This window comes from Jaculus jaculus, chromosome 9 (assembly GCF_020740685.1).
Source record: "Jaculus jaculus isolate mJacJac1 chromosome 9, mJacJac1.mat.Y.cur, whole genome shotgun sequence".
In the NCBI taxonomy this organism is placed as follows: domain Eukaryota; kingdom Metazoa; phylum Chordata; class Mammalia; order Rodentia; family Dipodidae; genus Jaculus; species Jaculus jaculus.
This window is the reverse complement of record NC_059110.1, coordinates 130,178,965-130,204,260: the sequence shown is the minus strand read 5'-3', so window position 1 is coordinate 130,204,260 and position 25,296 is coordinate 130,178,965. Positions and strand designations below refer to the sequence as shown.

At 45.8% G+C, this 25,296-nt stretch overlaps 2 protein-coding genes across 2 annotated transcripts in view; one reads left to right on the top strand and one right to left on the bottom strand.

Moving 5' to 3' along the window:
- Window positions 1-485: 485 nt before the first annotated feature.
- Window positions 486-25,219, bottom strand: Slc16a6 (solute carrier family 16 member 6). The gene is made up of 6 exons (XM_004655140.2): window positions 25,084-25,219; window positions 13,528-13,766; window positions 9,886-10,029; window positions 7,409-7,537; window positions 4,264-5,076; window positions 486-2,733 (listed from the first exon to the last, which is right to left on the bottom strand). Exons 2-6 carry the CDS (start codon window positions 13,757-13,759, stop codon window positions 2,483-2,485), a joined length of 1,569 nt encoding a protein of 522 aa, XP_004655197.1. The 5' UTR covers window positions 13,760-13,766; window positions 25,084-25,219; the 3' UTR covers window positions 486-2,482.
- Window positions 2,114-25,296, top strand: part of Arsg (arylsulfatase G) — a 143,625-nt gene continuing 120,442 nt past the window's right edge. Inside the window, exon 1 of the mRNA XM_004655655.2 lies at window positions 2,114-2,164. The gene's annotated coding sequence lies outside the window, so the exon portion shown is untranslated. The remainder of the gene's footprint in view (window positions 2,165-25,296) is intronic.

Sequence of the window (25,296 nt, the reverse complement as noted above, 5' to 3'; positions counted from 1 at the left end):
AAAAAAAAAAAAAGGTTCTAGACTGGAAATGGCTCAGCAGTTAAGGGCATTTGCTTGCAAAGTCTGACGGCCTGGGTTCAGTTCCCCACTACATGTGTGAAAGTGATATATACATCTGGAGGCCCTGGTGTACCCATACACATACTCTATTTGCCTCTTTGTCCCTATCTCTAAATAAATAAATAAATGATTAGTTTTCAAAATGTTCCATAGACATGTCTGAGAAACTTTATATCTTGTTAAAGAGATAGAGAGATGGGTCAGTGGCTAAAAGCCCTTGTTTGCAAAGCCTGATGGCCTGATTCTGCAGGACCCATGTAAAGTCAGATGCACAAAGAAGCACAGGCATCTGGAGTTCATTTGCAGTGGCAAGAGGCCCTGGCGCACCCATTCTCTCCCTCTGTGTCTCTCTTTGCAAATAAATGAAACTATTAAAGGGATTTTATAATCTATAAAAAACTTTAATACAAAAAAGAATCAGTGTCTAAATAAAAAGCCATAAATTTATTGCAAAATCTCAAAGTACCAGAGTGTCACTAACTAATACAGAGCAAGTCAGCAATCTTGTCTTTTATTTTCTTCCAGACATTTTAACCCTTGATTGTTGACATACTGAAATTGGCATACATTTTTTTTTCTCATGCAGTTAACAGAATGGACACAGAGCAGATCCCTCAGAAATCAGTTATAAATATTAAATTGTACTGAACATTCATAGTACAAAATACATTGTAAAATACATTGTAAAGTGCTGAAGTCGTGTATGTCTGCAAAACCACCACCAGCTTCTCTCAAGCAGTGACGGAGGATTGCTACGTCCACCTTGTTTAGGTGTCTGGTTTATGCCAGATACCTTGTCATAGCTTCCCTCACCCTCCCCACAGTTTTACAGATTGTCCTACTTCTATGGCTGATTAAAAAAAAAAAAAAAAGAAAGAAACCACTGTACAAAGCGTAGCTGGCGGTGATGGACTATGCCACTTTCATTCAGTGCAGAGAAATATTCAAGCTTGTGTGTGTGTGTACCTGTAACCCAACTAGGCTTGTTTTGTTTTCCCCCTGAGTTGTCATAAATTAACAGTAAAGATGAAAAAAAAAGATGGAACAGCAAGCATTGGCCATCTCTTGTAGGGTGAGATTCAGTGAAGTAGGTAAGGAGGCAGCCCACCCCCCTTTTAATCCCCACACTTGCCACTTTTACAGAAAATGCTGTACATGTAGTGTGACTCTAAAACAGCAAGGACCAGTGTACCTGGCTCCCATGGCGACTTAGGTCAATCAAATTCTTCGTGAGATGTAAATTACAATGAGATGTAAATTACAACTTGTAACTTGCAATAGTAACACAAATGTCTCTGCTACTTCCAAATCAAATGCAGAAATGTTTCAACAGTTAAATGATTTTTTAAAAAATCAGAAATGTTCCAACAATTCAATGAAATATAACTCTGATGGAAGATCCTCAAGTGTTCTCAGGTGACAAACATGATCATTTAAAAGCTAAGGCAATTTGTTATCTGTTATCCCCTCCCTCCTCTAAATAGCACACACTGCCTTTAATGAAATTAAGAATCATTCCAACTTGCCCTTTTACGAGAGAAACTTTGCAAGTGTTCTTTGAGGCATTTTGAAGGATTGCAGAAAGGAGGTAAGAATGCTGCTTAAGTCTCAGATTACCTTTTATTTCTTTTGATTATTTTAACCATCCTAAAATAACTTAATAATAAATACCAGTTTAAATTAAAGACACTACAGTCACATATCTCTGAGTAATTAAAAGCAACAGGAAACACTTTTTGAATGCAATTTAGCATGTATACTGAAAGACTTCTGGTGATGACTGGCCATGAAAAGCGGTGGCCATCTCCACATTGATGAGGTGCAAGTTTTCTGTATTAAAAAATGTTTCATTTTTGCATAGGAGTCAAATGTTTGGTCTTAAACTGTGCTTCATTTCCATGCAACATTTACAGAATTCAGAGGCCATACTTTGTTAATGGAAACCTCAGTATTTTTTGAAATTATTTAAGAAACAATTTACATATATTTCTGAAAATTGGATTTAAAAAAATGATTCTGAGGGTTTTTTTTTTTTTTTTTTCTTTTTGGAACAGCCAATTTCATCTCCATGACCTGGACCAGATGTGACAGTAGTTTATCACAGGTGAGCGCTCTTACAGACCTGTTGCTAATGTATGTCACTGTTTCAATGCTGGAATTTCAAGCCAGAGTCCTTCCGAGTATGTTTGTATTGCTACTGAATAGGACCAGATGTATACGTGGAAAAGTGTTTGGTTGTTCATGTTTTGGCTTAAAAAACACAAAGGAAAACTTACAGAAAAAGAAAAGATGTTGGTAGTGCTGTTCACATAGACATTCCCTTTAAAATGGAGCTGTGAAAGTGGAGTCGAGTGGTTAGCGCATGTGCCTCCCTGTGCCCCCTTCTCAGGCAACACAGTGGCCGCTCTTCCATGCAGATGTGTCATACCGGCTCCATTTTCACATGAGCTTTGTGTTCACTTTTCCCAAGATCCATTTCCAGAAAGTCTTCGGGTATGTCCTGTAGGGCCTTCCTGCGGTGGCTCTCTGACTTGGTCTCGTGTGCGTGGGGATGCTGGCACAGTCCCTTCTTACACGGTCTCACCAGGGCGAGGCACACAGCAGCCACAGACATGCCAGCTGCGCAGGAGTAGAAGGCTCTGCTGTATATCTTACTCTGGTCCACCAGCAGGCCTGGGGGGAAAGCATTGGCTACAATTAGCGACATTGTCCCCGCACGTGAACCCCCTCACCTGGGCATCCATCTAACCCGCAGACTCCTCACTGCTTTCTGTCTGTCAGTCCTGGTGGCAGGGCCTCACCGCACAACCACACCTTCTCTGGAAGCTCATCACGGACACCCGCCCAGCCCAGCCTTGACAGCCGCAGTGCGCTCCCCGCCCCAGCCGCCTGGATGCTGGGGTTAAAGGCACGAGCCGCCATGCCCGCTGCTTTCCTTCTTTGGTTTTGGCTCTCAGGAAAACACAATGTCAGAGGCAGAAAATTCTGGTAGACCACTGCGAAAAAAATGTACCGAATGCACGTGGGATGTGTGGCACCTTAGGGGAGTTAGGTTGCTAACTTGTTCTTCTTGGGCTAAGACTGTCCCAGCAAGAACCAAACACAGTCAGATAGATGCACGTTTCATTGAAAAGGTGCTATTATCTCTTTTTATGAGGTAGTTTCTCACTCTGGCTCCGGCTGACCTGGACTCTGTAGCCCAGTATGTCCTTGAACTCGTGGTGACCCTCTTAACTCAGCCTCCCAACTGTGTCACCACGCCAGGCTGGAGAAGCTAATATTCTTAAGGAAAGGGGCATTTTTTTTCACCTGTGTACACTTCACATATCTTTTTTTTTAATTTTTTGTTCATTTTTATTTATTTATTTGAGAATGACAGAGAGAGAGAGAGAGAGAGAGAGAGAGAAAGAGAGAGACTGGGCACACCAGGGCTTCCAGCCACTGCAAACAAACTCTAGACGTGTGCGCCCCCTTGTGCATCTGGCCAACATGGGTCCTGGGGAATCAAGCCTCGAACCGGGGTCCTCAGGCTTCACAGGCAAGCACTTAACCGCTAAGCCATCTCTCCAGCCCAACTTCACATATCTTTTAACAGGAGCAAAATTTCTAATGACAAGAACTCTAAGGACGCATAGATAAGATATAAAATATATGTGTCCCTTCGACAAGCAAACATTCTGTAATAGTAAGTCTTTGCTGAGGGCCATTATGTTAAAACTCCCAAACACCTTTCCTAAGAAGGGGAAGTCAGCTGGGCATGGTGGTATAGGTCTGTAATTCCGGTATTCAGGAGGCTGTGGCAGAAGGATTAAAGCTTGAAGCCAATCTGGGCTACATAGTGGAGTTGCAGGTTATCTGAGACTCAGACTGGGAAAAGAAGTCCCTTAGTTCCATTAGCCCCAAAGTGAGGTGGGTTATGAGGTCACATCTGCATGGGTCCCCTGTAGTCTTAGAGCCAGACAGGTTGGCAGGCACAGGTTCTAATCCCTACGGTCATTAAATTACTGTCTAGCCACTGCCTTCAGTTTCGAGGCCCCCAGTTTCTTCCTGTTTAAATTAAGAGGCACAGGCATAGTCCCCGGGAGCTCTACGATTCAGTAAGCGTAATGATGGAAGCAAATTTTAAAACTGGTCCCACGCAGAAAGCTAGCACAACTAACAAGCGGCAAACAGACAAGGGTTTGTTGTCTGTTCTTAAATTACCTGCCAGGGGTGGTCCCGCCAGCCCCGCGATGCTCTGAATGAACACGTAGACCCCAGCTGCAGAAGGCATCTTCTCGATGCCCACCACGTCATCCTCGGCGAGCAGCGGGATGTGGGTGCCTCCTATCGTCCCAACCATAACGCCGAAAAACACGCTGCAGAACAGGAGACCCCAGAACTCAGTAGCAAAAGTGAAGGCAAACAGAGACACTGTCAGCAAGATGACACACGTGAGCTCGATGTAGATCTTGCGGATGGGCTCCCTGTTGAGGACCAACCCGGCTCCGACCCTCCCAAACATCTCAGCGATGGCCATTGTGGACAGTAAAAATGCAGCGCGCTCCCGCTCGATGCCCAGGCTGATGCCCAAGGGAATAATGTACAAGGAAGGTGCAAAGAATCCCAGTGTGGCGAAGAGGCCGAACAGCGCGTAGCAGATAAAACTCTTCTCTTTCAAAATCGAGAAGTCTAACAGCGGGGCTCTCTTGCCTCCCTGCTCGGTGCCAGCCACCAGGGTCTGCTGCTGCTCGGCCCTGGGCTCCGGCTCCGCGTTAGCTTGAGTAGGCACGTTTTTGGGTGAGGTAGTTAGTTCCACTCCTGAGTCAATGGAGTCTATCGAGGTTCGCGTTTTCTCATTTTCAAGCATATATTGCACTTCTTTCCGGGGCTCGTGAGTGACTGTTCTCGGTGACCCTGGTGCTCGGATGACGATGGGTCTCAGCAGGGCACCGCAGGCGACGATGTTGAGTTGCAGCAGGCCCACGAACTGGAGGCTGTGTCTCCAGCCCATGTGGTCCTTCAGAGCCGTGATGGCTGCGAGAGGGGCAGGGGCAGAGAGCGCGAGTCAGCAGGTGGCTCCGGACCCCGGGGCGACCCCCAGAGAGAACCGGGCATGTGCGTTTAGTTCAGTAAGACTTAACCAGGGAGAAGGCAGTCAGCAGAGGCTGTTCTTTTACTCTAGGTTCTGAGGCATTTTATATATCAATAGGGAGAAAATGGGTGTCATTATGTATATAAAACACCAAAACCGTCCTCCCGGCTTTCCACAACGCAGAGGCATTATTAGGAGTGGAATGCATTTGTAACCTACATCAAAGTTTGGCAGATCCCACCCACTGCCTGCTTTTGTTAATAAACCTGGACCGGAAACCAGCAACACTCCTTTATTTGCACAGTCTCTGGATGCTTTTATGCTGTGGCTGCGGCACGAGGTGGCTCTAACAACAGCCCCTGCTGTCCTCGAAGCCCGAGGCTGGAATGCCGCTCCCTGGTAGAGCACTTGCTTAGCACGCAGGAGGCCCTGGACTCCAGCCCCAGCACCACAGAAATAAATAAATAAACAACAGCTGGGTGTGGTGGCTCATGCCTATAATTGGCAGAGGTAGGAGGACTGCTGTGAGTTCAAGGCCTGCCTGGGCTACAGTAAGACCCTGCCTAAAAGCACAAACTTTGAGGGCTGGAGAAATGGCTCAGTGGTTAAGTCATTTACCTGCAAAGCTAAAGGACCCAGGTTTGATTCCCCAGGACCCATGTTAGCCAGATGCACAAGGTGGCACATGCATTGGGAGTTTGTTTGCAGCAGCTGAAGGCCCTGGTGTGCCCATTCTCTCTCTGCCTCTCTCAAATACATAAATAAAACTTTTTTTTTTTTTAACCCTGGTATCTATATAGCCACTCATTCAATCCCTATAGTGAATAAAATAAAAAAATAAACTAAGAAGGTAAACTAAATATCTATACTATGATTGTCCTACAATTAAATTATACAGTGCTGTAGTTTCTCCCTGACATCTCCTCCCTCTTGACATGAAGTTGGGGCTGAGGATGCTGACCGGAGGCAAGCTGGTGGGAGAGGCTGGGCGCAGGAGAGAACACAGAAGAGCAGGAGGCTCTGTCATTTCAGTAAATAGTGCAGCGCCTCCCCCATCTTCAAGGCTGTTAATCTTTTCACAAAGGGGAGTGATATTCATTATAACTTCACTGGACTTTTCTTTTTTTAAGATAGGACCTTATATAGCCCAGGCTGACCTTGAACTCAGTATGTAGCCAAGAATGACCTAGACCTTCTGATCCTCATTCATCCTCTACCTCCAGAGTGCTGAGATTAGAGCATGGGCCACTATGCCCAGTCTGTGTGGTGCTGAGGACTGAACTAACTTAGGGCTTCATGCATGCTAGACAAGCACTCTACTGACTGAGCCCTGGCTATTCTAATTCTTCAAGAGCTCAAAGTCAAAGAAAATAGGCAAGATGGAATGATTATAAGAAGACTGGTTAGCTCGATAGCTTCACATGCCAGGGAGGCTCTGCTCAGACACTCTGATGTCCTCGTCAATATGGAAAACTTATGACTTGCTAGTGGGTTTAGGAACTACTCTCTCTCTCTCTGTCTCTCTCTCTCACACACACACATTTCTGAACCATCTGAAAAGCTTCAAACATTAAGATGTCATGCTTAAATACTTCTTGTATCTGTGGACACAGTAATAAAGAAATGGCAACAAGCTAGGCTATAGCTCAGTGGTAAGGAGCTTGTTTAACAGGCATTAGGCTCTAAATTGGATCCTGAGCACTCCAATCCCATTAAGAAAAGGAAGGGAAAGAGGAAGGCAAGGGAAAGAGAGAGAAGGGGAGAAAGGGAGGAAGGAGAGAAGGAAATGAATCTGGGCCTCAGAAGTTATCTAGTACTTTAGTTTACTTGTAATTCACATATTAACATTAAATTAGAAAAATAAACCAGTGTGAAAGTTTTCTGTGATTAACCATACACATATAAGAAAACTGGTTTATTAGCCTAAATTTAAATCTACACTGAATATAGCTCTTTTGGAGAGAGAAGAAAGACTAATAATATGAACAGTCCAATCATTAATTTTGAAATTAGTTGTGCATGATTCAAGAAAACCTTACTACTGAATATGTACTGATTTATGTAAATGTGGGCTAAGATTAAAATGGTTTGAATTCTTAAAATAGGAGTGAGGAGGATCTATCCTAAAAATATTCTGAAAAAGACAGAGCAGTAACATTTTATTATGCATAGAGTTAACTTCATCCACAATGTTAGCTGAAGTTCGTGCAGCAAGAACCCCAAAGTGGTGGCTTCTACTGCCCGCACCCCCATAAACTCCTGCCACTCACTTACCTGGTGCAAAAGCAAATACAGCAAAACATTCTCCTGTAGAAGCAACTGCGGTGACAACTGAGCGTCTTTTGTCAAAGTACTGTGACAGAATGGTGACAGATGGGAGAAAACTAAAGCAGCAACCCAGACCTGTGGGTGAAGGTCAAAAGGGACAGTGAGAGGGCTGCAGAGATGGCTTAGCTAGCAGTTGAGGTGCTTGCCTGCAAAGCCTAAGGACCCAGGTTCAGTTCTCCACGACCCATGTACGCCAGATGCCCAAAGTGACATGCATCTGGAGTTCATTTGCAGTGCTAGAGGCCCATTCTCTCTATCTGCCTCTTTCTCTCAAATAAATACATAAAATTAAAAAAAATGTTTTTAAAGGCCAGTGAGAACTTCATACAGACAGATCCTGGAGCAGGTAGGAGAATTGCAGGGATCATAAATTTTGGGTGCCAAGTCATTCATTCTGGACAAACATGAAAGCCAAGAAAACGAGTTAAATTAAAAGTTTTGGATGCTGAGTATAAGAATTGTTCTCAAGGTTTTTATTTGGGGGGGTATTTTTCAAATTTATATAATTTGCAGTGGAAAAAACTAGTGAACATAGTTTTTATATTGTATTTGGAAATAAGTGGTTCTTTTTTTTTTTTCCTTTTCTTTCTTTTTGCTTTGTTTTGAAACAGAATTTTGCTATATAGCCCAAGTTGTTGAATTCGTGACCTCCTGCCTCAGCCTCATGAGTGAGTGCTGAGGTGTGCACCACTATGCCTGACTAAGTATTTATTTATGAGAGAGAGAGAGCTTCTTGCCTCAGCCTCCAGAGTCCTAGTATACAGGCATGCACCTTGCTCAGCTGATAAGTTCAATTTGTATGGAATCTTTCCTACACATTATTTTAAGAATATCTTAGGGAAATAACTAAGTTAATGGAATTATTAAATAATAGACAAAAGTACCATGATAAAAATTAAGAAGTATAAACAAATGATGAGAAGGATATTTTCAGCTAAGGACTGAAAAGAGATAAAATTGGTGATTTTCATTCTTTCTCCTTTTTGAGACAGAGTCTCACTGTGAATCCCTCACTATGAAGGCCAGACTAGTCTCAATCTAATGGCAATTCTCCTGCCTCAGACCCGAGTGCTGGGATTACAGGCATGCACCACCAATGGCTACTCTGCCCAGCTGGAAGGGTGGAATTGGAAAATCTGGAGACTGTCACTTTCTGGTTATATTGAGCTTAAACTGCAGAAGTATGATGTTGTTTGATGGTAGTTGAGTTTGCATTGTTTTAGTCTCTCCTTGCTATGCCTTATACCAGTTGAAAATGTTTACTCTGTGCCTTTATATGTTGGAAGTATTTAACTTGTTTGATTTTACAGGACTTACTATCTTAAATTGGTCAAGACTGCGGCAACCTTTGAAATTTACTGAGCACAATTTACAACCTGTGATGGTTATGAATCTACTGGGGGCCAGGGGCACAATGTGGTAGTTTGAATAGATGGCCCCCAATATATTCAGTGTTTTATTGGTTTGTAGTTTGCATCTGTAGCCATCTGGCTGGAGGTGGTGTCACTGGGCAGATCTTAAGGTGTGGTGGTAGGTTTGAGATTTCAATTTAAAGATATACACAGTGTGCCTAGCTGGGGTTCCTGAAGTGTGCTGTGTTGTGTGGCTTTTGGCTTTTAGGCTTGTGCTGCTTTCTCTCTCTCTGCTTGGTCCTGTGAAGGCAGGCCAGCTTCTTCTACCATTATGGAACTTCCCCTGGATCTGTAAGCTTCAATAAATATCCCTTCCCCCATAACTGTGCCTGGTCTGGAAGTTCATCTCAGCGAACCTGAAGCTTTCTGCTACACCTACCATGCCTGGTTGAATATTACTTCTTAATAAAAAATACATACATGAATACAGAGTAAGGCTATAAAAAGCAGCAAAGACAGTCAGGCATGGGGATTCATTCCTGTCATCTTAGCACTTGGCAGGCAGGTGCAGGAAGAGCCTACAAGTTGGAGGCCTGCCTAAGTAAATTGCAGGTCACTCAGTGATCTATATGAAGCCCTGTCTCAAAAAGAAGAAGTAATGCAGGCGATATTTTGGATCTTAAATGTACCTCCAAGGCCATGTGTTGAAAGGCTCCATTGCCAGGGATGTGACCCTTTTAGGAGGTGGGATTTAGTGAAAGTAACTTCAGGTTTTACTTTGTGAAAATGATGCATTCTGGTAGCAAACCAGAGCAAAAACAAAAAATGAGTAAGCTTTTTTTTTTTTTTAGGCTTTTTTTTTTTTTTAAAAAAAAAAAAACCAAAAACTCTTGAGACTAGTTCCTATATCTCCTGGAGTGTACATCACCTGATTCCAGTCCACTAATCTCAGACACTTAATTTGGAAGGAATAAAGGAAAAGATATGATTTGGGTTCAGCTTCTTCCCTCCCTCCCCTTTGATCTTCACATGAAATAGCCACAGATCTGGTGCCACGGGAGAGACACTCACCCGAGATGATCCCGATGGAAATGTACATGTGGTAGACCTCCTGGGAGAAGGAGGCTGCCACCATCCCGGTGCTGACGAGCAATCCTCCTGTGATCACCACCAGACGGTGTCCAAAGCGGTTGCTCAGGACTGTGGAGATGGGAGCTGTGGGAAGAGGGACAAAAGGGACTTGTCAACTCAGAGGCTCCCCTGCAGGCTGCTCGAGTCCTTCCTGCAAGAAGTCGACACCTAGTCTGTTTTACATAATGGTGACTGGTCAGTTCAGAAGTTATTTTAGTATTCGCTCAAATTGGACAAGATTCTTGGGATTCTCACACAGAAACACAGAGAACCAGGGCTGATATGCAGGACTGTGATCCCATCTACTCAAGAGGCAGAAGGATCACAAGTTCAAGGCCTGCCTGAGATGCAAAGGGAGTTCATGATCAGCCTGGACAACTTACTGAGACCCTGTCTCAAAATAAAAAGTGAAGTGGTGGTGCATGCCTTTAATCCCAGAACTCAGGAGGCTGAGGTAGGAGGATCACTGTGAGTTTGAGGCCAGTCTGGGACTATAGAGTGAGTTCCAGGTCAGCCTGGGCTAGAGTGAGACACTACCTCAAAAACCAAAAATAAAATAAGTAAATAAAAGTACAAGAGGTCTGAGATGTAGCTTAGTCTTGGCTTGTTTTCCTAGCAAGAACAAAGCCCTAGGTTGGGTCTCCATTACCTCAAAACAACAAGAGAAAGACAAGGGGCTGGGACTGCAGCTTCGTGGTTCAGTGGTAGGGTTATTTGTTTAGCAGCAAGAGAGAACATGAATATGAATAAATAAAACTTATTTTTATCTTTTAAAAAATATTTACATATTTGACAGAGAGAAATATGGACACAGAGAGGGGGGGGGGAAGAATAGGCATGCCAGGGCCTCCAGCCATTGCAAGTGAACTCCAGATACATGTGCATCTGGCTAATGTGGGTCCTGGGGAATTGAACCTGGGTCCTTTGGCTTTGGCTTTTGCAGGCCAGCACCTTAACTGCTAAGCCATACCTCCAGTTCAAAACTTATTTTTAGATGAACTGTCTAGTGTACTCTACTAAAGATCGATAGTTCAAAGTGGCTTCTATATGCTTTAATACCTGGGGCATTAAAATTCAACAAATTACTTCTCTGTTTACATGTTAATATTGACTTAAGTGCATCGAGATAAGCAAACCATTGAGAGTTGGGTCAAAGAGGAACATATTGAATACTAGTTAAAAAAGCATGGGAAAGAGAAATGTTCTATTGGAGTTAGTTCACATAGAGCTGTACATCATTAAAATTCAAACGTATCAATTGTAGCTACCGATGGGACCACAGTCAGCATTTAACCTCGTGTGCTGATTCAAAGCATGTGTGGTTCGGATATTATCATTCTCAATTACTTTTTGGTATAACAACAGTAACTGGAAATTTCTTATTGACTACAATTGTTAGTTTTGCTTATGAAGGAGCTTGAATTCAAGCTTTCGTAATTTTTTTTTAAATATTTTTTTGTTCATTTTTTTAATTTATTTATCTGAGAGTGACAGACACAGAGAGAAAGACAGGTAGAGGGAGAGAGAGAGAATGGGCGCGCCAGGGCTTCCAGCCTCTGCAAACGAACTCCAGACGTGTGCGCCCCCTTGTGCATCTGGCTAACGTGGGACCTGGGGAACCAAGCCTCGAACCGGGGTCCTTAGGCTTCACAGGCAAGCGCTTAACCGCTAAGCCATCTCTCCAGCCCTCGTAATTTTTTTTTTAAGTTAAGTTCTCACTCTAGCCCAGGCTGACCTGGAATTTACTATGTTGTCTCAGGCTGGCCTTGAACTCACAGTGATCCTCCTACCTTGGCCTCTGAGTGCTGGGATTAAAAGTGTTTGTACCACCACATCTGGCAGGGGGGAGGCAGAGAAAATGGGTGGACCAGGGCCTCTGTCCACTGTCAACAAACTCCAGATGTATGTCCCACTTTGGCTATCTAGCTGTCTGTGGGTACCTGGGAATGGAACTCTGGTATTAGTTTACAGTTAAGATAACCACATTTAACGGAAGGCTGTAACTTCAGCAGTAATGTGGTATGAAAGGATGCTGGAACAAATGTATGGAGGCACGAGTCAGTGGAGCTTGCTCTCTTTCTGAGGCGGGTCTCACTCTGGCCCCAGGCTGTTCTCTCTGTGGCCTAGGCTGGCCTGCAGCAAGCAGTGCTCCTGCCACGGCCTCCCGAGCACAGCGCGTTTGCTCAGGAAAGCTCCCGTGCTGCCTCTCCGACACAAGATCTAGCACACATGTTCACGCTGGGTCCATGCAGGATAAGTAAGTTAAAAATGGAACTAGGGGTCTGGGGAGATGGCCCCAAAGTTAAAGGCACTTGTGTGCAAAGCTTGCCATCCGGGGTCCAATTCCTAAGCCACCCACGTAAGCTTCATGCAATAATGTGGTACAAGTTTCTGGTGTTCATTTGCCATGGCAACAGGCCCTGGCACATCCATACACACACACGAGTACATACACATGAACATTTTTTTTTTTTTGAGGTAGGGTCTCACTCTGGTCCAGGCTGACCTGGAATTCACTCTACTCTCAGGGTGGCCCTGAGTGCTGGGATTGAAGGTGTGCGCCACCATGCCTGGCTCAAGCAGTTTTTTTTTAAAGGAACTAAAACCCATCTCATTTAAATCTGTTTGCGCTCTCTCTCTCTCTCTCTCTCTCTCTCTCTCTCTCTCTCTCTCTGTGTGTATATATATATATATATATATATATATATATATATATATATATATATATATAGTGGGATCCTTGAAATCAAGAAATCAGGGTTTGGAATTTAGTGTCTTCTCAGGACAGTATCTGTAATGTCAGGACTCAGGCTAAAGTTCTGTGGTAAAACATTTGTCTAGTATGCATGCAGCCCTAGGTTTAATCCTTAGTATCCTCCAAACACATACATGCACACAATCTTATATTACTGTCACCAAAGGGCACCCGTAGGGCCTTGTTTTGAGGACTCCCACTAGGAGACCAGAGCCTAGGAGGTTGCTTCCATAGACAGTGATGACAGCCTTAAGTTGACTGCTATCTTCAAAGTGCTCCACAGAATCTCAACAGATGCAAACTGTAGATGTCCATGGGTTGCTTTTTGGTTTTGGTGCAGTGATGGGACTCAAACCCAGGGCCTTACATATGCTAGGCCGGCACTGTTCCCTCACAGTAGATGTCTAAGACATGCGTGTTAGCCCAGACACACTCAAATCTGGCAATTATGTATAGCCTTTTCTTCAGAGCCCCTTGTTTCTTGCCAATTCCCCACACTCTGAAAATGGCATTGCTTAAAACAGGACCGAAGCTGGGCATGGTGGTGCATGCCTTCAGTCCCAACATTCTTCTTTTTTTTGGTTTTCCAAGGTCTCGCTCTAGCCCAGGCTGACCTGGAATTCACTCTGTAGCCTCAGGGTGGTTCTCCTACCTCTGCCTCCCAAGTGCCGGTCCCAGGATTCTTGAGGCAGAGGTAGGAGTTTGAGGCCAGCCTGGGTCTACAAAGTGAGTGCCAGGTCAGTCTGGGCTACAGTGAGACCCCAACCTCGAAAACACACACACACGGCTAAAGAAGGAATGCTCACAAACACAAAAGAAGTACTAACCTGTAAATGTTAGGACAAAAACACATATTGAGATTATCCATGAAATCCTGCTGTTGGATTCGTCAAAACTGTCCATTAAGTCATTAAAGAAGACGCCGAAAGACTTGATGATGCCATAGGTGAAGACTTCAGTGAAGAAAAAAGAAACAGCTACTGCCCAGCCCCATCCTCCATCAGGCACTTTCGTGTACACATTGGTTCTGGAACAAAGCTTTGAGTTCTTTTGGGTCATTCTTAATCTGAAATCAAAAAGTTAAAAAAAAAAATTTCAGACCAGCAAGAGCACAGAGGTTGCTGGTTCTAATTCTCTTTAGTAAAGCCAGCAGGTAAGAACTACTTACTTTCTTAGGTCACTGAATGCTTAACTCTAGTACAGTTTGTCTAGTCTTTGCACAAGTTTATATTATGATGATTAATTCTGTCAATTTAATGGGATCCAGAATCACCATGGGAACAAATCTTTAGGCATGCCTGCGGGGAATTTTATAGATGAGTGAATTGAGATGGGAAGACACGCCCTAAAGGTGGGTGGTGGCACTCCAGGGGCTGGAGGCTGGCCTGGCCATAGAGAGAGCTGGGCACCAGCACTCCCTTCTGCTTGTCACTGGACAGCTGTGACCAGCTGCCTCCTGGAGCTCCTGTTGCCATGCCTTCCCCTATTTCCATTCAGTGAGCACATCCTGTTACGACTGACTGACTGTCCTGAGCAGACGTACCTACCTGGACTATCTGTCATTCAAAATGTGGGAGCTGTGTCTTCTGGGAGTTTGTTTAGCAAACGTTCCTTGAAATTGCTCACCACATGCTACCAAATGGTTTTTGCAGCACACGACAAATACTTGAAATGTGGTCTCTACAAGGTGCCACAAACCTGCAAGGTGAATGTTAGCCAAGTTTCCCCTGACCTCGCTGCACCTTTAAAAAAATTTTTTTTTAACTTTCATTTCTTTATTTGAGAGGTAGACAGAGAGTAGGCGCGCCAGGACCTCTAGCCTCTGCAAACAAACTCCAGGCACATGCGCCACCATGTGCATCTGGCTTACATGGATTCTGGGGAGTTGAACCTGGGTAGAGGTAGGCAGAGGTTAGAGGTAGGAGGATCACCATGAGTTCGAGGCCACCCTGAGACTACACATTGAATTCCAGGTCAGCCTGAGCTAGAGTGAAACCCTGCCTTGAAAAATAAAAATAAAAAATAATGATGGGGTTGGGGAGATGGCTCAGTGGTTAAAGGTGCTTGCTTTGTCTCGAGTGCCCAGGTAAAGCCAGCCCCACAATGTGGCACATGCATCTGAAGTTGGATTAGAGTCAAGAGGCCCTAGTGTGTGCTCACTTTTCTTAATTTCTCTCTTCAACAAATAAATGAAATATATATCTAAAAAGTACTTTCTGGCCGTGGTGGTGCACACCTTTAATTTCAGCACTTGGGGGCCAAAGGTAGGAGGATCCCTATAAACTCAAGGCATCCTGGGACAACAGTGTGAATTACAGATAAACCTGGACTAGAGTGAGACCCTACCTCAAAAAAAAAAAAAAAAAAAAAAAAAAAAACCCAGGAGCAGTTAAGGTGTCTGCCTGAAAACCCAAAGGACCTCAGTTTGATTCCCTAGAACCCACATAAGCCAGATGCACACAGTGGCGCATGCATCTGGAGTTTGTTTGCAGTGGCTGGAGACCCTAGAGCACCCATTTTCTCTCTCTCTCTCCCTCTGCCTTTCTTTCTCTCTCAAATAAATAAATAAAAATAAAGTTTTTTAAAAAAGTAATGCCGGGCGTGGTGGCGCAAACCTTTAATCCCAGCACTTGGGAGGCAGAGGTAGGAGGATTGCCGTGGGTTCGAGGCCACCCTGAGACTACATCTAGGTCAGCATGGGCTAGAGTGAGACCTTACCTCAACCCCCTCCCCCCAAAAAAAGTAATGACGCCCGTATCAGTGGCTTTCTGGTGGCTGTGATCAAATACCTGACAAGCGGCGGCTAAAGGGCGGGTTATCTTGGCTGCAGGTCAAGGTCCTTTCTGGCGGGAAGGCGAGCGGGCCGGGGCTCAGGCGCGGTCCACAGTGGGGAAGTGCGAGGAAGGCTGCTGCTCAGCCAGCGCTCTCCTTTTATTCAGTCTGGGGCCTCAGCCCATGGAGCGGCACCGCCCACACTCGGGGTGGGTCCTCCCACCCCCATCCGCCTAATCTAGAGATCCTCTCACAAACAGGCCAAGAATTTGTTTGCGTGGTGATTCTGAATACTTTCAAATTGACAGCCAGAGAAGGGCCATCACCACACCCGCAGTAAGGATCCGCGTTTTAGAGCTTTCATGGCAATGGTTTTCTGTGTGGGTTTGAGGCGGGTCTCACTTTAGCCCAGACTGACCTGGAACTCGCTCTGTAGCCAAGGCTGGCCTGCATGGTGGTTGATATTCCTACCTCAGTGTCCAGAGTACTGGGATTATAGGCATGAGCCAACACATCTGGTTTCAGATTTAAGGAGTCTTAGCCGGGCGTGGTGGCACACGCCTTTAATCCCAGCATTTGGGAAGCTGAGGTAGGAGGATCACTGTGAGTTTGAGGCTAGCCTGAAGTACCGAGTGAATTCCAGGTCAGCCTAGATTAGAGTGAGATTCTGCTTCAAAACTAAACAAACAAACAAGAAGGTTTCTTAGGTGGGGTTTGGTGGTGTACACCTTTAATCCCAGCACTGGAACTCAGGAGGCAGAGGTAGGAGGATCACTGGGAGTTTGAGACTAGCCTGAGACTACATAGTGAATTCCAGGTTAACCTGGACTACAGCGAGACTCTACCTCAAAAAACAAAAACAACACACACAAAATAAAATCAGATTTCTTGTCTCAGCTACGTAACAAGTTGGAAGTCAGCCTAGGCTACATGAGGCCTTATCTTAGAAAACCAAAGGTTTGGGACTGGAAATGTGGCTCAGCTGATAGAGGGCCTGACTAGCATGCACAGATGATCCCTTGCACTGAGTAAACTGGTGTGATGGCATGTTCTGTCATCTCAACACTCAAGAGGTCTCAGAGGCAAGAGGATCAGAAATTCAAGGTCATTGTAAGCTACATAGTGAGTTCAAGGCCAACCAGGGATACAAAAGATCCCGTCACAAAACAGAGAAACAGTTTTATTCCCCCCCACCCCCGCCTCAAGATCAAATGGAAGAGCAGCAAAGACTATGAAATAGGTCAGGATCGAGGCTGGGCAGCTAGAGGGTAGGCATGAATATTCCCCAGTGTGGAAAGTGACTGGTCCAGAAGCCCTCCAACAAGGGAGGTTATCACAACACTGCTTCCTTGAGATAGAAAACAGCATTCAGGGCCGATGTAGCTAACCAACAGTAAGTAACTTAATAAAAGTGCTCGCCAGTGCTGGCTGGCCTTAGGACTGTGGTTATCCCTGGGTTGGATGGGTGCAGATGGAAGGAGAGGCAATGGTGTCAAGGCTCCGGGGCTGGAGAGATGGCTTAGCGGTTAAGCGCTTGCTTGTGAAGCCTAAGGACCCCGGTTCGAGGCTCGGTTCCCCAGGTCCCACGTTAGCCAGATGCACAAGGGGGCGCACGCGTCTGGAGTTCGTTTGCAGAGGCTGGAAGCCCTGGCGCGCCCATTCTCTCTCTCTCCCTCTATCTGTCTTTCTCTCTGTGTCTGTCACTCTCAAATAAATAAATAAATAAAATTATTTAAATAAATAAATAAATAAATAAATAAAGCCTATCATTAAAAAAAAAAAAAAAGGCTCCGGCCTTCACGCCCTTCTGTAAGGCCACTCTGGAGTCTTCCTTCATGAAGCCCACTGCGCTCCTTAACTGGCTCTGCGTGTGCGGGACTATGAATCTTCCGGACGTGTTGTGTCACTGGCACTTTCTGCTGGGACCTTGCCAGTGGCTCTCCTTTCTGAAGAACATCTACTTACAGGCCTCACTTTCTCTGTCCCTCATGATTGGACTCCAACTTTGGTGAAGGACAGTTCCCACAAAGTGCCGTGTCTGCTGCCCCTGCTTCCACGAGGCTGAATGAACTGACAGAACTGTGATCACGCAGAGACACGATGTTGCCAGGTCAGAGCCAAATTATCTTGGGCTGCCATTAGCTCCTCAATAGACAGTTACTTGCCCACCTCTATGTCTGACCTAACATCTGGTGACGGTCAGCTGACCAGGTGCAACCTTTTCAGTTACTCATGTACTAATAGATCCCCAGTTTCCATCAACGCAAGGGCTCAGAATGACATCAGATAGCATCTGAGGCTTATGATGGAGAATTCCCCACTTTGCTTTGACCCACCTACCCGATGGTCAGCCAATGTACCCAAAAAGTGCCTTGGTTTATGACTTTCTTTTGTTCTGAACCTATAAAACCTTCATGAAATTGTTAATGTGACAGAACATGGAATTGGGATAGCCTAAATCTGTGTTCCCCAGGCCGTGGTTACTCATAGTCCGCTCCAGAAGAAACTATGTCTATCCCCTCCCCTTTGAGGAGAGAGCTGTGTCTTTTGCATCAACACTTCTCTTAGGGGCCCTTTTCCCTCTAGTTCTAAGACTTGATGCAATTGCAACGGTCAGAATGGGTTCCTGGTGACCTGGTCTCCAGCCACATCGCCTCTGGCCGTGGCATTTCTCCAAACTGGATGCTGTCTCTCCAGTGGTGTTGGGTGTTAAGTGTCACCACTGCGATCTGTTCCCGCGACTCCTTTCCCCACGGTTTCCTGGGACCAGCTCCACCAGCGAGCTCCTGTCTTCTCATGTCAGGTATCGCTGATGGTGAGGCATCACTTGCTTGTACGTATGTCTTCTTGCTTCATTAAGTAAGTTCATGGGACGTGTATCTCTGATACTGTTACCCCCATACCCATACAGCTTTTCTTTCTTTCTCTCTCTCTTTTTTTTTTTTTGTTTTTGTTTTGGTTTTTCGAGGTAGGGTCTCACTCTGGTCCAGGCTGACCTGGAATTAACTCTGTAGTCTCAGGGTGGCCTTGAACTCATGGCGATCCTCCTACCTCTGCCTCCTGAGTGCTGGGATTAAAGGCGTGCGCCACCACGCCCGGTTCTCTTTTTTTTTTTTTTAAATATATTTTACAATTTATTTTAGAGAGAGAGGCAGATAGAAAGAATAGGCACATTAGTGCACTAAGGCCTGTAGCTGCTGCAAACAAACTCCAGGCATATGTGCCACCTTGTGCATCTGGCTTAGATGGGCACTGGGGAATTGAACCTGGGTCCTTTGACTTTGCAGGCAAATGCCTTAACTGCTAAGCCATCTCTCTAGCCCCCAGCTTTTATTTTCCAATAAAGCAGTTAACCAAGTGCTCTGCTTTCACAGTACTGTGGAGGAGAGATGTAGATAGTTTCTGTCTCTATATGGACTAAGATACTGTGGACGATGCTGAATTGACAGCTGAAATATTTCTTGTTTAAAACTACCCATGCACACGCCTTTAATCCCAGTACTACGGAGGCAGAGGAGGGAGGATTGAGGCCAGCCTGACAGGACACAGTGAAGTCCAGGTCAGCCTGGGCTAGAGCGAGACCCTACCTCAAAGAATAAAACAAAACATCCGTCCATAACCTTTCAGAGCTCAGCATATTTCTTTTTCTTTTCTTTTCCTTCCTCTCTAACTATTTTCACATTTCTTTCAAGCCCATTACATGGGCTCTCAGACCACATGGGTGTATTTATTTTCCTTCCCTTGGTCCTATACTTCCCTCAATAAATACCATAATATAATAATTTAAGAATTATTCTCTCAGTCTATTTTATCCAATTTTTGGTCAGAAATAGACATGAATCTAGCTAGGATTTGGGATTCAAGGACTCTACATTTCTCTCTTGTTTTTTTTTTGGGTTTTTCGAGGTAGGGTCTCACTCTAGTCCAGGCTGACCTGGAATTCACTCTGTAGTCTCAGGGTGGCCTTGAACTCACAGTAATCCTACCTCTGCCTCCCGAGTGCTGGGATTAAAGGTGTGCGCCACCATGCCTGGCGAAGGACTCTACATTTCTAAGAAGCACTCAGAACTAAGTGGCTACTAAGTTCATGGTTACATTGATACAATTAGTTTTATGAGTTTCTTTTCTCTCTCTTCTATATTCTTTCCCTCTCCCTCCCTTCCTTCCTTCCTTCCTTCCTTCCTTCCTTCCTTCCTTCCTTCCTTCCTTCCTTTCTCTTTTTTAATATAGGGTATCACCCTAGCCCAGGCTGACCTGGAATTTGCTATACAGTCTCAGGGCAGGCTTGAACTCACACTGGTTCTCTTATCTCTGCCTCCCAAGTGCTGGGATTAAAGGCATGCACCACCATGCCCCCCCCCCCTTTTTAGAGACATATGTAGACTGATCTCAAACTGTGGATCCTCCTGCCTCCACTTCCTTAATGCTGAGATTACAGGTATGAACCACCATGCCTGTGAAAGTCTTAGCATTCTAAATATTTTTTATTTATTTGTGGGGGGAGGGAAAGAAGGAGGGAGAGAGAGAATATATGAATGGAGTATGGACATGCCAGGGCCTCTTGACACTGCAAACTGAAGATGCATGTGTCACTTTGTGCATCTGGCTTTACGTGGGTACTGGGGAATTGAACACAGGGGCAGCAGGCTTTACAAGCAAGTGCCTTTAAACACTGAGCCATCTCCCTAGCCAAGTCTTACAGTCTTAATGGGAGGCTCAGAACAGAAACATGCTGGGATAAAAATCTGGTAAAGGTCTCAGAGAGGCAAGCTGAACCTCTGTTCAGCCTACACTCAGAGCTTTGTTGTGGGAGGGTATATGGGCTGGTGGGACTAGCCTGGAGTACAGAGCTAGTGTGAGCAAAGCTCCTGCTTTCACCGGAAGGCTGGGCCAGGCTGACCTCCTGGTTCTGCTGGAATTGCTCACCAACTCTTCCTCCGCAATTGAAAAGTGGGGGCACACGGGAGGTGGCTCAGTGGATAAATGCTTTGCTGTGCAAGCATGAGGACCAGAGTTTCCATCCCCAGCACCCGTGTAAATGCTGGGCAGAGGTTTCCACCTTCCTGTAATCCCAGTATCCAGGAGGTGGCAAGGTTCCCCAGGACATGCTGGCTCAACAGACCAGCCTAATCAGCAAGCTCTGCGTTCAAGTGAGAGACGCTGACTCAGTAATAAAGTGGAAAGGATTGAGGAACACACCTGATGTCAGCCTCTGGCCTCCACACATGCACTCACCTGCACCCACACAATTGAAAATGCACACATACACACACACAAACACACACGAATGCACACCACACATAAACATAGAAAAAGTTAAAAAAAAAAGAAGAAGGGAGAATGGACAGGGTTAACGTGTAGTCCCCCAGTGGAGCCAGAGTTACAGAGTGTTGAAGCAAGAAGGAAATGTGGAACTCAGCCTGTTCACTTCCTCTTCGTAAAATCTAACTCACTTCACAAAATAGGAAACCCCCAGAGAGGTGAGGGGACTTGACCGAAAGTGGTCCACAATCAGGTCTCCTGCCCCACAGCCATCAAGTAGCAGAAGAAACGCCCGGGGGGGGGGGGGCTGCCTATGGCAGTTGCAAGGAGGCCATTTTTTTTTTTTTTTTTTTTGGTCAAAGCACTCTTCAAGAGGTCCGTGAACCAGCCACACAACTGTGTGTGACTTAGCATAGTCACTTCCCCTCTCTGGGCTTGCATTCCTTTGATGTCCAAGGAGAAGGTTGGGGTGGAGACTCTCTAGGGCACCATCCAGCCCTAATAGTTGAGACTTTGAATTTGGCACTAAGTGACTTCTCAAGCCCAAACTAGTAGATGGCCCAAGGAGCCGGAGCTCAGAGGAAAGTGCAAAGCCTAAATGGGTCTTGTACACGTGGGTGTAAGGCAGCTGGACATTACTTAGTCCCCATCTATGATAGCTGCTCACAAGACCAGGCGTTGACTTCTACTTTGAGCCCCTTCAGGGCAATCCGTTCCTTGGTCTGTTTATCCGTTGTTGTTGTTTTAATTCTGCTTTATGCCTGTGTCTAGATCAAAATATAACTTTCACTTGCATTCACTCTGTAGCCCAAGTTGACCTCAGATCCAAGCCCAAGCTGACTGCAATCCTCTTGTTTCAGCCTCCCAAGTGCTCCAATTAAAGGTGTGAGCTGGGCTGGAGAGATGGCTTAGCGGTTAAGTGCTTGCCTGTGAAAGCCTAAGGACCCCTGTTCAAGGCTCGATTCCCCAGGACCCATGTAAGCCAGATGCACAAGGGGGTGCACATGTCTGGAGTTCATTTCAATGGCTGGAGGCCCTGGCGTGCTCATTCTCTCTCTCTCTCTCTTCTGCCTCTTTCTCTCTCTGTCGCTCTCAAAAAAAAAAAAAAAAAAAAAAGATGTGAGCTACCATGCCCACCTAATTCTTGAGTTTTTGGAGACCAGGAACTTGTGTGTGTGTGTAGGATCCCCATAAAGATAAGACCATAGTGCAGTCAAATAAAAGCCCCCAAAATTACTAGGTGGAAATGCCTGAATTCTATATGTAAGAGTGCTCATGAAAGACATGCATGGTGGCACATACCTGTAGGCTTATCACCTAGAAGATGGAGGCAGGAGGATCAGAAATATAAGGTCATGCTCAGCTATACATAGCAAGTTTGAGGTTAGTCTAGGCTAACCTAAGAGACCCTATCTCAACACCCTATGCCTCATATACCCATACACATTAACAAAAACCAGGGGTGTGGTGGAGCATGTCTTTAATCCCAGCACTTGGGAGGCAGAAGTAGGAGGATCACAGTTAGTTTGTGGCCACCCTGAGACTTAGACCCTACCTTGAAACACCAAAAAAAAAAAAAAAAAAAAAAGAAAGGAGGGGGTCTGGAGGGATGGTTCAGTGGTTAAGGCGCTTGCCTACAAAGCCTAACAATGTGGGTTTGATTCCCCAGTATCCACATAAACCCAGATGTACAAAGTGGTACATGTATCTGGAGTTCTTTTGCAGTGGCTAGAGGCCCTGACACACCTATTTTTCCTATCTTTCTCTCTTCCCTTTATCTCTCTTTCTGTTTGCACATAAATAAATAAGTAAACAAACAAACTGTACATAGGGCTGAAGAGATGGCTTGGCTGTTAAGGCACTTGCCTGCAAAGCCTAACAACCCAGGTTTGATTCCCAAGTACCCATGTAAAGCCAGATGAACAAAGTGGCACATGCATTTGGAGTTTGTTTGCTGTGGCTGGGGGCCCTGGTGTGCCCATTCTATCTATTTGAAAATAAGTGAAAAGCAATATAAAAAATAAATGAAAAGCAATACTTAAAAAACAAACACTGGACATGGCAGACACCTACAAGGCAATCAGGTACTCTTTCTGGACCCAGAGCCCACTAGAGCGCTTAGTACATAAGATGTGCTCACTGAAAGGTTACTAAACAACCGGGGTGTGGTAGCCCGTGTGAGAGGAGACATCAGGACACCACAAATTTGAGGCCAGACTGGGCTACATAACAAGACTCATCTTAAAAAAAAATGTTTTGGTGGGGCATGGTAGCACACACCTCAAACCCCAGCACTCCTGAGGCAGAGGTAGGAGGATCACTGTGAGCATGAGGCCAGCCTGGGACTACGTGGTTACCCCAGGTCAACCTGGGTTTATAGTGAGACATTTAAGTCAGGCATAGTGGTGCACACCTTTAATCCCAGGGAGACAGAGGTAAGGAGGATCACTGAGTTTGAGACCAGCCTAGGCTAGATAGAGTGAGACCCTACCTTGGGAAAAAAGTATATAGACAAGAAAAATAGTGCCCCCTTAAAAAAAATGGGCAGCTCCTCAAGGCTTAGAGATCAGATTATCTGTGATTGTCACTGCAATGTTGAAAAGATTTGACCAGACAACATAAAAATTCAGATTCTCATTCACCCTGCAGTCCTGTGCTCCACCAAGGAGCCATACCCCCTGGCATCACGCTCTGATGTCACACCCAGAACACCTCAGAGTCCTCAGAGTAAAGTTCAAAAAGCAGGCTTCGATGGACCTGGGGTAGCTTCTGAGGTCAAACAAATGCGTCCCACAGCGGAATCTCCATTCCTCCTCAAGGCGTAGCCTGGAGAACAGCCTTTGACAGGTTGTCTCCAGCCCCAGCTGTCCAAACTAGTCAGCATGCCGGTGAAGTTCATTTGAATTCTCTTACTACTATTATTTGTTGTTGTTAATTCCCAACTCTAACCTGGAAGCTGCCTCAGCAGCGTTGAATGAATCATTGGCTACAACCAATTCACTCATTTTGCAAGAGCATCTTGTGTTGAAACCCAAGCCCCTAATTTAAGTGTCTTCCTCAGGAGTTCCACTGAGGCAAAGTCCTGTTTTTGGAAACCACAAAAGGAAAACTCAGGGCTAGTGGTACTCATTAAGATAGGAGTTTTTCCACTTGGCTGCACTGTCTATTTACGTCCTGTCCGTTTCTGTCTTGTGCGCCCTTTCCTTAACTACCAGAAGAGGTACTTCGATTGTACTCATCACCGTGACATACTGTTGACCCACCGCCCCAAATGCCACATAATAGTGTTTGGAGCCTTGGGAAGTTTTCAGCCTACTAAGCATTTGGTTTTGTCTTTTCTGTTTGCAACGAGACACCCATGTTAATATGATTTGCAAAAACAGTAAGATCACGAAGGGGGGAAATCTCAACCCCAGGGTAGACACCTCCTGCGGAAGGAGCGGGCACGGAGAACCGGTGTTCCGTTCCGTAGCAATTGCTCTTCCCCAGCTAGATTCCCCCGGGAGCTTTTTTCTAAACCCACGGTCGGTGACATCTTCCATGCTACCTAACTTCTTATCACCTGGCTACTGGGGTGCAAAGAGCCCAAACAACCCAGAGGAGCTAACCCATCTCCCCCTGCCAAGCCATCCTCCCTCGGTGCGGCGCGGGGCGGTGCGCGGCTCCTCTCGGCTGCCTCGCGAACCCTGCGAGTTGCGCGGGACCCGCCGCCAGCTCTGAGCGTTCCAGGTGCACCGTCCGCGCTCTGGAGGACGGCCCCTGCTTCCCCCCCTCCCGGCCACCTCTCCGGGGAGGGTATGTCGCGGTTGGGGACAGGGAGCCCCACTTTTCCTCGCGCTGCCTCAGTGGCCGCCGTGCGTGCGCGCGCGAGGTACCTCGGACATTTCCCCTGGTGACGCGCAGGCAACTTCATGCGGAAAACCCGCCGAGGGGCCGAGGCCGCCGCCCCCAGACTCGCCCACTGTCTGGAGCATCCCCCCCCGCTCCCCGCCCCCCGCCACAACCCAGGGCAAGGGGACAATCAAAGGCCAGCTCAGACTAGGTATTCCTCTGATCCCCAGTTGCACTTGGGTCCACTTGGGTCACGAATATTCAACTCGCAGCTGCCCATGCTGCCTGACAGCGCGTTATTCCGGTGGTTTGGAGCATTCCCAACTGTCAAAATATTTTTTTTTTTTCGGAAGAACCTCTTCAAAATGTTAAAATGTTATTAAGTGCTTTCCTCCACCTCCACCTCCCCCTCCCTTAAAAGGCCCAACACATATCCTTAAAAAAAAAAAAAAAAGCAAAACAAAACCCATACCCCACAATCAAACTTTTAAACATGTAAAATCATAAAACCAACTCACCAAGTTAGAAGGGAAGAGAATAAACCCCAAAAGGCTCCCAATGAGGCGGAGGCTTGGCCTCCCCCCTTCTTATAAACCGCTCGGTAACATGAAAAAAATGATTTAACCCTTTAGGGCGTGGGCCCGAGTCTGGAACTAGTTGGCTCCGGTCAGTGAGGCTGCAGCACCCTGGCCCCCCTACCCACTCCCCCCACGGCCACCCGGGCCACACCC